Source organism: Strix aluco, chromosome 12 (assembly GCF_031877795.1).
Source record: "Strix aluco isolate bStrAlu1 chromosome 12, bStrAlu1.hap1, whole genome shotgun sequence".
Taxonomy (NCBI): domain Eukaryota; kingdom Metazoa; phylum Chordata; class Aves; order Strigiformes; family Strigidae; genus Strix; species Strix aluco.
In genome coordinates this window covers 15073604-15086817 of record NC_133942.1, presented here as the reverse complement: position 1 = coordinate 15086817, position 13214 = coordinate 15073604, and the positions used below count along the sequence as shown (strand labels likewise).

Here is a 13214-nt window from a genome sequence, read left to right as displayed (position 1 = left end):
TATACAGAATAGCAAAAGCAACAATACAGCAAACCAAAGAATGAAAGATTGCCCAGAACACTCCTCTTAGCCTGGAGTTGGCTATCAAAATACTCTCCCCTACTTCTTTGACTTACCCACAGTGTCACAAGGCTCGTCTTTGTGTACGCAGAAATCTGTCCTAGAAAGAAAAACAGAACAGAAGTGAAATATATCCTGTGCCTCCAGACTTCAGGCTAGGAAAACGCAGTGATGCGTGACTCACATATCATGGGTGTTGAGGTTTGGGGTTTTTTTAAAACTGCTGTGCAGTCTACACGATGACAACACAGATAGCAGCGCTGATTGCTACTGCAAGATTACAAACAATTATGTGAATCAGCTCCATATACTGCAGTCCAATTTAACAGACTTAAGATCTAGCACGTAAAAGAGTACTGCCTCATGCTGTGACATCAGGCTTCTGAAGCAACTGGGTTAAAACCGAACCTCTTGTTTTCACAAGAGAACTGCAACAAAAAGGAGCAGACACCCTGTGATGCTACAGCACCATCAAAAGTGGGAGAAGGAGGTAGGTGGGGACACTGCCTGGAAATGCAGAACTGATCATATATACCCAGAAATTTGCAGTTCTTCGCTTTTTTTCTTCTCCACTAGAATAGAAAAGGACAAGGAAGAAGCAGCACTAAACAGAGGAAGACAGATGTGGACAAGGAAGAAGGGATTTTCAGGATTTGCCAGGTAACAGCTAGGTGAATTGTCTTCAGCTAAATTTATTACACTCAGATTTGCTATTTTATGATTTGAATCCAACACAGAGGTTCAGGAGACTTCATTTGGTCTCTGTTATTCCCCCACATCTCATCCAGTCTCTCCAGATCTCATCAAGGCAGGAAGAGATACTACATATGCCACTGGCACCCACAAATCAACCAGGGATCCACAGAGCTGTATTAAACAGAAACAGAATAAAAATCCTTGAAGCTCACCATCTAAGTGATGACACTTCATGTGAGAAGATGTTGTAAATGAGATTGCTCATGACAGAAAAACAAGTGTGGGAGGAAAAATATTTTATAATTAAATTAATGGTTTGAATAAATTTCAATAAGCACTTAGACCTAAACTTTTAGGAGCTATCTTCACCAGACCTGCTTTGCAGTGCAATCCGCTATGAAGAGGAGCTGGAGAAAAGCATCACATGTGCTAAAACATTTCAGAAGTTCCTTAACCCAAGGGAAGCTGAGGAACCATAATCTCTATCATTATGGCTTTCCTCACCCTGTGGGGAGGCTAGTGAGAGAATCGTATTAGTACATTTGGAGTGTGTCATTTGAAATGCCTGAGTCCTCAGTGGGATTCTGAGTTTAAGAGTTTGGCAGGGGGAAGATTAAAAATACTTAGAGAAAGATAATACTTAAGAGAATACTTAGAGAAAGATAAATACTTAGAAAAAGAAAATACTTAGAGAAAGATAAAAATAGAGAAAGAATAAAAATACTTTTTTCTTGAAGAAAAATATGAAACTAGGGTTTATAGGAAAAGGGATTTAAGGCCCAGGACTGTGGCAGATGAACCCAAATCCCTCACAACAAACTCCTTTGAAAGTCACAAATCAAGTTGTCAAGGGCTTGGAATGAGAGAAACAACAGCTTTTACCAGCTCTTGTTAAGCAGACACTGAAAACTAACCGTGCTTCGATGCAGAAAAACCATAACCACCACTAAAGTGTTAAAAAAATCAGATAGGAACAAAACAAGATCAGAAGATATGACCACACACCGGCCCCAGCTTTCATTTTTCACCGCAGCCTTACTGCGTCTCGACACCTTGGCATTCCAGACTAACGGCAGTATTCTGACGGAGCTGGCACAAGCACGCCTGCTTGAGTTCCCAGAGCCAACTTGACGGAGGTTTATTTAAGGACTTATTATGTTACATAAACTGGTAAATCAAACAGATGCTTTTCTTGTGACAACAGATAGCTGAACTATTAGTAGATGGCAGGAGGCCATTGCTAGGAAAGCATCTCTCTTCAGGGGCTGGCCAGCTCTGCAAATAAAGCACAGCAATTTTGCTCCTTGCACTCTGTTCTGCACTGAAAGGTGTCTGGCACTTTCAGGCAGCTCCCTGGAGAAATTAGCACCATGCCATGAAATGAGGGGTCTCGTAAATGATCCAGCACAACTTGCAGACTCTCCTACAGAGGTAGAACAACCCTTGTCTGTAAAGAGAGTGCTGTGATGCTGTCTGGTCAGGGAAGGACTTGAAATAGGTCAGGAAGAACTGAACACAGCTGCCCAATTCACTGCATGCAGGCCTGCAAGGATGAAACCTCCTCAACCCATCTTTTAAACTGTCATAAACACAAGTCCAAGAGACACCATCCTTCTATTCAAAGATCGTGTACCAAAATGCTAGGCTTTAAATCATCCGGACCTACTGTAAACATTTTACCCCAAAACTCTGTGGCCAAACAGAAAAGCACATCCAAACCTTTAGTCACAAATGAACTTGGTGGGTCTCAGTCTTCTTCCAAAGGCAAGCAGCCACCCCATTACAAAACCTATATACTGAAACTCCTACAGACCTTTCCTGGCAATCAGAGGGGAGCCAAAGACTGAAAAGGCATTAAGAAAGATCTACCTCACCTGTGGATCAGTCACACCAGTGAGGTAAGAGGGCCCCATCATGGCACTGAAACTGATCTGCTTTTAAAAAGGTTTCAACCACAGGTCTCTGGCACATTTTTGAGCTTGACTGCATCCGTATTTTTGAAGTGAGAGCTTGACACAAATGATACTACAGTGGTACTCCAAGAATATCTTAAGAGACCTCTGCACATGCAATGAATATTATCATAGAGACATAGTTTTGTTAGCAGAATCTTTTCTAGAGCAATACTGGAATAAAAGTCTTACTCCAGGAGCTGCAGTTCAAATCCAAGATCTGACCTTATCACACCAAGTTTTGGATAATACACTGAAATCACACGCTGTATCTGTGAATCAATTTTACTCTTCACTTCTAGCCACTGGCTGAATCAAGCAGGACGTGTGTTCTCATCTTCTAGGGACCTGTGAAATTCTCAGCCATTATCACTGTGGTACTGTGCAGAGGGTTTCTATTAGCGGACAAACAATTCTTCTAAAAAAAAATGACAACAAGTCAGTTGTTTTGTTCAATAAAATAGCCAGAAGAGCTCAGAACTCCTCCTACAGTCATTCTTCCATCTGGCTCACATGAACTGGAAAAAAATACCTAACTGTACTAAGCTAAATTCTGCAATTCAAGTCCTTCCTGTAAGAAAGGACAGTAGTTGAACTGTGCAACATGAATAAGAGGTATTCTATTTGATGGCCACTTCCCAGCATCCTTCAAATGACATCTTTTGACCAGTTTAACCCTGCAGGGTCATAAAGCTAAAGGACAGAGGAAACTGGTACAGTCAAAAACCTGCCAAAATAAAGTTTCCACACCCCTGTATACATTTAGTAGCACTATACACCCAGTTTCTTTGATGCACATTGAATTGCTTCATTTGCCCATTTAATAGGAAGGCAAAGGGCTGGAGAAATGTGGAAGGGAGGAGCAGGCTGCAAATGGAATAACTACACCAGTATGTCACAAAAATCCCAAATCTCTGCTTAATGACAGCTCTGAATTCTGGTCCTATCAGTGTTGTGTCATTCTTTGCTCTGTTATCACATCACCCATCATCTAAAAAGTGACCCAAACACCTACAGCCAGGAGAGAACACCAGTATGTCTGAAGATTTCCTAGGGAATGCAAAAGACAGAAGATCAAGGGGGGGAATGTGTTTCAAATGAGACATGCTTCTAGGATCACTAAGATACAGATTCTGCAGACAGAAGTTATTCTGGTCAGCTGCCCAATAAAATATGAAGTACATTATCCATAGATGCCAGAGATCTGAACTTCTGCAAGTCCAAAACCAGACTCTGAACAAGAAAAGTCTGATGATTATAGAGACCACAACACTATACTCAGACCTTCAGGGCTATAACAGATTATTCCCACCGTCTCATTTATTTACTGAACTGTACAACGGTACATCTTATTTCACAGACACAGTATGCCTCTCACCTGGAACTCAATCAGTTGGATACTATTAAAATTCCACTGGAGGCGTATTTGCCACCTAGGTAATCTACTTTTGCATACAAATGAGTATATGGGGAACATCAGTTAGAGGTGAAGTTTCAAAAGGCAAGCGTGGCTTGGTGTTTCAAATGAACACAGCCAGATTGGAACCAGAGGGATTTCTTCAGAGGCTGACCCCAAAGAATCTTTTTTCTAGTCCTAAAGCAGCTGCAGCTGCTGAAAATTCAGCTTCTGCTTTTTCTGGCGCTATTGCTTGTGCTGGACATGCTGTTGCTCCCATATCCTCTACCACTGGTCCATCTGTACAGTCTGGGGAGGGTCCAGGGACACACACACACACACTTCCAAAGCCAAGAGCAGAAAACCTCATTTCCCTGATGCAGGAATCGGGCTGCTTGGGCCAGAAGTCTTCCAAGCAATGCGGCATCCTCTATGCAGCAGAAGCAGGATGGGTTAAGGATGACAAGATACAGCAAGAAGGAAGGAAAAAGGCTACAAGTACACACTGCTGGCCTATCAAACAGGAAAAATGCTGCTCTTATGCACAGCAATGTGCTCCCTGGCCTGAGCTTACTCATAAAATCTGAATCTAGTTTCTAACCCAACCAAACCTGTACTTCTCCAGCTATTCTGACTGCAAAATCCTGCAAATCTACTGAACAATTCTTCCTACAAATTCTTTCTACAATTCTTCCTCAAATGCCTGAGTCCAACTCATTTAGCCTGACATTATGCATTCAATTTTATAAGCTGCAAAGAGACTGCACAGATGAAATGCTCTGCTCATTCCCTCCGCCCTGTGCTTAGAGCACATCAGAAGAGATTCTGTATGCCTCACTTGTCATGCAGGACAACTGGATGCCCAGATGAGTTTAACAAAAATGTTAGTTATTTATTTAGGCCCTGATCCAATGAAGCACATGCTTAACTATAACCAGGATGTGCAGCCCATTGACTTCAAAGGAACTATTCACCCTGTCTAAAATGTTAAGTATCTGCTTAAGTGCTTGGTTGGACTACGCTGAATACAGAGGAGAGAGAAGAATTTGGGGGAACTGCTCACATGTCTGTGAAGGTGCATTCTTAGGAACTTTGCTGGCCCCATGCCCTGCTCGCCAGCTACTTTACTGAACACTCACCAAAATGCCATGAACAGTTTGCTATGTGACTATTAACACAACAGATTATTACAATCAGAATGGCAGTTTATGCAAAAACATGTATTTCTACTTACATTGTTGGCACAGAAAAGAAGGTGAAAGAGGTAATACTGAACTGCAGTACAGACATTTCCTGTCTCAGACTGGAGAAGAAGGGGGTAGGAAGTAGTGTTTTCCTAGCACATACAGCATCCACCTTACACTATATTTTTGTGCTCACTTTAATTATTCAGCGATCATTTCTATAACAATGCCTTCTTCATTTACATCTTAAAGTATGTGATCGACTTAAAAGACCATGGATTTGCTACTCAGAATTTATGGTAACTGTGAGGAACATAGGACTTGCATTGTACAGTGAGGTTGAGCTCAGGTAGTAAAATTAGAGGAAAAAAGACTACTGGTTAGTAGGGCCAACACCCTTTTGCTTTATCTGGGCCATACCCTGATGTGTTTGATACACCAATAGGTGCAGGGCTGCAGACTGCAAGGAATTTTGCTGAAGTATTCATATACAGATTATTTAATGTCTGAAATAAATGCAGCCCTTTTCAAATGTACAAATTAAGAATGACACCCCTCCTCTATCACAGTTGTGATAGAAGAGGGGTGTTAAAGTGGTTATTTCCTAGGGCAAGAGAGAGAAAATTAATTTCGTTTATGGTATTCATCTTTCACTTCCTTTAGGAGATAAGTCCCTCACCACCTCCCCACTACTGACACACTGTCTGCTCCTCTCAGGCTCTTCAAATGATTCATACCTAATTACACACAGAACACTTGTTCCCAGCTGCGTTCTCAATTCCACAGCTTCTTTCTGCTAGGCAGAAGGGCTTATGCTCCAGAACTTCACCTATTTTTTCCACTTATACAGCTGGTGTGAGAAAAAAGTATCAACTGTGCTGCAGCCTTGTCTTGCCTGTATCCTGACTACGACATACTATAGTGACCATATAACAACGCCCTCGTTCAAGAGGAGAGATGCTTTTGCATGACCTTGTTAAGTGTATGCAGAAACAAGACAAATCATCTGAGGCATCTGAACAGCATGTAGTAGCAAATGTATCATCATCAACAGATCTTTTTCTTAATTCCTGCTAGACCAGATAACCCCATCACTGACTATGGGCCATTATCAGTAAACTGATAAACCAGACTTTACTATACCTGGTCACAAAAACAGCAGCATCCACGGGAGGGGTGTCATCCCTCGCGCCAGGAACCTGGTTGTTACCAAGGTATTTTGCCCCACCATATTCTTCATTTTGCCATTGACAAAAGCTCTCCAGAGACCTCTCTCCATGGTGCCCAATAGACAACTTTGCCTTTTGGGGGAAAAAAAAAAAAAAAAAGAGATACAAAAGAAGGAGTATCAGTTGTAGTCTTTATGCAAAGAGTTAGACCTCTGATGAAAAATCAGAGGCTCAAAGATAGAGACATGGGAGAACGAAAAGTGCAAAACCAGCTTCATGTGAGGAGGTGAACTGGAGACTTTGGAATCCACACTGACTTCTGTCATTTGATCTACAGAACAAACTCCATCAGCTGGCAGCAGTCATAAGCTTCTAATACAGCACTACATTCAAAAGTCTCCTAAGGCTGGAAGTTATGTATTTGCTATCAGAGCCATATAATTCTTAATCTTTGCAACAGTTAACTCCCGAGACTGGTTCACAACTATAAGCAGGCAAAGATTTACCAGGAAGGATAATAAAAGGACTGTACCTCCTTTCACTCCCACAGCCCCCAATATTTTCCACCTTCAATACTGCCTGGTGAAGTGTGGCAGGCACTACTTACAATTTGTCACCATGGCCAGACATGCCCCACTTCCCCCTCCCACCCCAGCACAGGGATCTCGCTCTGCCCCTGAGACTCCCACAGAACGATTACAGCAGCAGGGTAAAAATGAGTTAGAACTCACAGGACGGTTGCGAAGCAGCACTAGTTTGGTCACTCGAATGCTGACTTTAATTCCAAGACTTTGATGTTGAAACATGTTGTACACCTGTCAAAATGCAAAGAAAACATCCACAGTATATCAGTAACAATATCAAGACCTAGTAATAGTTGAAGGAACTAATTGTGACTAATTTAGACATTTGTCCTTCAAGAAACTGACCCAAAACAAGCCCAAATGGGTTGTGCTACTACACTCAATAAAATAATTTTTAAGAGCTACTGTGTTACCACTCTAACAGTTCCACATACTACAGTGTAGCTAAAACACTTGCAAAACCAGAGTATGTTTGCTCCTACTGTACAGCACTGGGCTTCACCACCTGACCAATTTGTCACAGACTAATCTGAGCAAGATTCAGCATTCAGGGACAAAAAACATTAAAAAACAAAATAAAACAAGAAATACACAAGCTAGTTGCAGAAAGAAAAATACTTTTAACTGGAATAAACAAGAGAAATGACAAAGGAGCAACAAAGGAAAAGAGAGAAATATTCCAAAGGAACTCTAAACCTAATCCAAAGTCTCAGGGACATGGACATACGTTATGAAGCATCCAACTAATACAGATCTTCAGCGTTTAAATATCAGAGATATCTGAATGCAAGATGAAATAATGGTGTGTTTTAGACTTCAGGAAATAGAATGGAAAAGCAATTTCCCTCTGTTATTTTCATATCTTATATAAGAGAATAGTAATAAGGCAGCACATAATGACACAAGCCTCAGGAAATACAAAAATAGCACCGGAAACTACCTTACTACTTTCTCCAGATTTTGCATTCCAGCTCAGATACTTCACCTCATTTTTATAGGTTAGAACATAAGATCTTAATTGATGCCAGAATTTTATTCCACCCATTTCTCCATGTACAAATGCTTTAACTAGACTATATCAAAAAAGGTGAGGGTGGGGTTTATTTTAGAAAGGTGTAAAATACCAAATAATAACGTTTGGATGAATATTGTATTCCCTACTCAGTCAAGAAAATAAAATCAAGACCATTGAAGAGAGACTCTTGACTAATGGGAGGCAGGATTTGGCCCCAGGTAAGCTATATTCCTTACTCACAGCTCGTTTGGCTAGAAATACCACACAGGCTCAGCTAACTTCCTACAACAAACCCAAGACATGAACACATTTTGGATACTATGTTTTCAACGCTTGGTATTTTTCCTATTTGTGCAAATACTCAGGAATGTGCTCAGTGTAAGAGTGTTCTTAAGCTCTTTAGTGTTTGGGGTTGGCTCTAAGCACACACGTAAATGTTTCCTATAATTTAGGCACAGACTGCAAGACAGACGCTACTCAGTATTTGACCCACTGACCTTCACTATGAGCACAATAAGCCATTTATCTTCCGTGCGGCTGGTGTACAAACGCATACAAGTGCTGGTACTATTTGCTTAGCTCCAGAGTATGTTAGTAGAGTAGTTAAGGCCTCTCACTATAGACCTGGGGGGATAAACTTGACACTTGCAGAGCAGGGCTCTGACAGTTGACCTGTGTGTAAATGGAGACCTGGACATTCAGCTGAGAGGGTCAATCATGCTGATCAAGTCAGTCTCTCTTGTACCACTACAGAGGCTAACAAATGTTTGCCTGGGATGGATGCCTTTGCTTTGCCTAGCTCACTACTAGCTCTAACTATCCCATAAAGTTTCTACTCATAAAATGAGAGCACAGCAAAGAGGTTCTTATCATTAAGCCTAATGGATGACTGCGCTTGCCTTTCCATCAGCGCAGACAAGCTGTCTGCCTCCAGGCCCAGCACAGAGAGATCCAAACACCACTGACTTCAAAAGATGGTTTTCACTGGCAAAACTTGCATAGCAAGAACCCGCTGCTCTCTGTCTAAGGATAACTTTGACTGCATTTGTATTTGCATCCATCAGTGATCTCAGAAGAGCTCAACCTCGCTAGCAGCAGCAACAATTGGATACTTAACCAAAAAGACACTAGCACGCAAAAGAGGCTTTACTTTCCTTGTGTATTCAAGCTTTGTTTGCTTATTTTCTTAAATGGAGCCCAAAGAAACCAGATTGATGGTAGTCTGTGCTGCCTAGTAGGAACAATAACCTTTCCCCCTGCTAAATAAGCCTGACTGATACAAGTGGCTGTTCTACTTCAGCACAACTAAAGCATTCAAACACAACCCACCTAGAGAAGAGACAGACCCTTTCCCATCAGAGATCTGCTCCAGCTAGCACTGCATCCATCCCCCACTCTCACTGCCTCAGAGGCTGAACCAGACTTTTCAGTCTATGAGCTCTGACTGGATTAAAAGGGAGACATTTGCAGTCAGACTGGCTCCTTTGCACTGCAATCAGTACTTTACTGTGTGTACTTGCAAACATACTGGAACTTGCCTGACATCACAGCACTGGCCCACTGGACTCTGATAACAACAGGTTGCTGATTATTGCCACGGCACAAACCCAGGTGTATTATCAAGAAGCGTTTATCCTGATGTTTTAGGACAGACAGAGTGCTGAATTTTGAAGACGTGGTGCACGCAAAAGCAGCAGTGCATATTCTGGCCATGCTTACAGGTTGTTTAACTGTAAGAACAAATCTCTAAGTACATGCTTTAATACTGGCAAAAGGCAAGAAAGTACAGTAGCTAACAATACCCACATGTTGGGGTAAATAATTTCTTAATGAAGTTTCAAAAATTTTTCTCAGAGATGGACAGACAGTTGCCAGAGGAACAGGAATTTTTTTGTTTGTTTCATACAACTCTGCACCATTTCTCAGGATTTAAAGTGTGATCATAATAAGCTCAGCTGAAGAAAACATTTGCACTGTGATTTAAGATGGTCCAGCACCAGAACTGCAGGGCACTGTCAAAATATCACATGTACAATTTCCAATCATCTTTCATGAACCAAGTTGAAGAGTAGAGACATTATCTCCAGCTTCATCTGCCTTCACCAATTCTTCTATTCCTTTTCCTGTTAGCAAAAAGACCCCTGTAAAGTTTTACACATAGATTTAGCTGAGAACTGTTCACAACCCACCCACAAATAAACTTGTCTTTCAAAACAAGCTAAGATCTGGAAGCAAATTAGCAAGGAAACAGACCTAAAAGTGTACCTGCAAATTGGTCTGCACAAGCAAACATTACCACCCAAACAGCTCTTATTCATTAATTGAGTAAAGGATATACACTCTCATCACTATGCTGAGAGAAACTTCTCAGTTAAAACAGAGTGCAAGACAGTTCTGCACAAGTGATTTGCCCTTGCATTTAGCCCAGACATAGGACTGAAATGGAGACATGGAGTTTGAGACTGAGAGGCAACCAGCCACATGGTACTTGAGCTTCTCTGACTAGATGCCTGCCAGACCCCATCCAGCCGCTCTCTCACAACCCCTCAACAGGACAGGGGGACAAAATAAGATGAAAGCTCATGGGTTGAGATAAAGAGAGGGAGATCACTTAACAATTACCATCACAGGCAAAACACACTTAACTTGGAGAAAATTTAATTTATTGCCAATTAAAATAATTTGTAGAGAGAAACAAAGATAAACTAAAACAATACCTTCCCCTTGCCTCATCCCACCACTTTTTCCTAGGCTCAAATTCACTCCTCCGTTCCTGACTCCACCTCCTTCCCCCTTACCCCGAGTGCTGCAGGGGAATGGGGGTTGGGGTCAGTCCATAACAGCTCCTCTCAGCTGCTCCTTTCTCCTCACACATTTCCCTTGCTGCAGCATGGGTCCCCTCCGTGGGCCGCAGCTCCTGTCAGGAGAACCTGCTCCAGCGCCTGCTCCTCTCCACAGGCCACAAGCCACCTGCCCCACCGTGGTCTCTCCACAGGCTGCAGGACAACCTCCATTCCAGCACCTGGAGCATCTCCTCCTCCTCCTGCTCTCACCTGAGTGCTCACACAGATTTTTCCTCACAGCCTATGCAGCCTTTTGCCCTTTGAGTGTGTTTTCCCAGAGGCGCCAACAGCCTTCCCGATGGGCTCCGCTGTGTCCTGTGGTGTGGCCACTCCAGAGCCAGCTGGAACCGGCTGTGTCTGGCACGGGGCAGCTCTGGGTCTCCCCTCAGAGAGGCCCCTGCAGCCTCCCCCCCACTAGCTGCACCCAATACACCACCATTTTAAATGAAAGCCCAGACTGTCTCAAATCACAGTCTTTAAGGCTAGAAGGAACCACAGTGAGAAGACCACCAGACCTTAAATGACTTGATGAAAAAATATGAGACCGAGTTCAGCACAGCTTATTCACAGCCCTTTTGGCAGCACAGAAGCAGTGTTAAACCAGACCGTGCAAAGTGGTTGTGCCCAAAGGAAGCATTATGATGGAATCCAGGTGTCTTTAAATTAAAAGAATTCAAATCCATAGAGTCTTTCCTGCTAGGAATCGGATTCCATCATGGCAACAACCATCTTCTGCCCTTCTCACCCAGCCTACAAGGAAACCATCACCCACAGACTCGGTATGTCGAAGCTGTTCATGCACCACGTCCAACTGGCTATCAACGGCACGTGAGCTAACGGTGCCAAGTGAGGTGGCGGAGATAATTGGTACCAGGGGAGGAGGAATGGGATTTCCTAGTGCAGATGTTCTCAAGATTTCCTGCTGCATGGACAGCATCCATTAATAGAGAGACTGACTCACAGACACCTCCCTTCCCACTCGCAATACCTCCCTCAAGCCTGCACCACACCCTTGAGGCTGCTGTGACCACTTCCAATGGGAAAAGTAAAAATATTTGGGGTATTTTAGAAGCTTTTAATAAAATAAGGCAGCTGGGAACACAGCGTCAGCTGCATGAAACCCACTAACACGCTGCCATGGAACAAAATGCAAAGGTTACTGTTTTAAGCCATAACCAGAGTGTCAGAAAGCAGCTTGGCTGGAAGAGTAGTGGAGGCTCTTCGTCACTAGGCTGAAGGGAAGGGATGTGAAAACTTGTCAGTGTGGCTGAAGTGTGGTCATGATCGCTGGTTGCCCTGTTGCAGGTGAACTTCTACGCTGCACTGACTTCCATTCTGTGAGGAGTCATCAGAATAGAGAGACTGACTTTGGAAACAAGAAGAGGTATGGCAGTGTCATACAAAACAGACAGAAAAATGGAAGGGGAAGTGCAGAAGAACAAGAAAAAGAACAAAGCCTGTCTCTGACATCTCCCTCCTTCATCTGCATTTCCCTGACAGAGCTTTACTGCAAAGAATGCCCTAGAGAAAACAGAAAAGCTTGAAGGCTGAACCATCCTTCTCCTCCTCCTCCGTTTGCATTCCTCCTGCCTTTCTTTCTCCTTATAGCTTTGACATGGAAGGGACAGAATAAATGCAGCTTTGGCATGAGCTGTCCAGGCCTGCCCCAGCATGCATAAAGCACAAACTAGACATGAGGAATTGGGCTAAGAGAGGAATTAAACTACATCAGTTTAATTTTTTTTTAATTCTCAAGAGCTTCCTCTGCAGGTGGACAGTGGGAGGGAGACCGTGTGTGTTTCAGATGTTTTGGAGTTCAGAACAGCAACCCTGAGGGTAAATTGGCTTTTTGCTTTTTTCTTCCCTAAGTGTTGCACTCAAGCAAGAGCCTCCCCATTGCCTTGGCTGCTGGACGACATTTGGACAGCAGAACCATTAGTCAGGTTACTGAGGTTGTCTTTCACTTGTTTTGAAAAGTGCTATAGGATTTCTAACACTCACCTAAAGCCAAGCTTTCAAATGACCCCATTAAACATTATAAAAAAGAACATATTCATGGCTCTTTATAAGATACAGTTGACATAACTCTTTCTCCTGGGGCTGCTGGAGCAAAAAGAGAAATCTGTAGACAGTGATCAAATACTTATATCCTTTTCCCTTACGTCCCTGTTCCCATCATGAAAAATTCATATCAGGGTAAGGGAGACAATTATCAGTGGCAGCTCTGAAGCCTTTATGTGCCAGCCCCCAAAAGCAGGGAGATATAAATCCATCAATGCATGCATGATAAAAGTGATTTTATCTGCTTCTTTAAC

At 42.7% G+C, this 13214-nt stretch overlaps 1 protein-coding gene across 1 annotated transcript in view; it reads right to left on the bottom strand.

The window, feature by feature from the left end:
- ADAMTS17 (ADAM metallopeptidase with thrombospondin type 1 motif 17) overlaps positions 1-13214 on the bottom strand; it is a 193505-nt gene that overhangs the window by 147402 nt on the left and 32889 nt on the right. Inside the window, exons 5-7 of the mRNA XM_074837324.1 lie at positions 7189-7272; positions 6432-6589; positions 117-160 (exon numbers count right to left, since the gene is read on the bottom strand). Coding sequence (XP_074693425.1) covers positions 117-160; positions 6432-6589; positions 7189-7272 — 286 coding nt within the window. The remainder of the gene's footprint in view (positions 1-116; positions 161-6431; positions 6590-7188; positions 7273-13214) is intronic.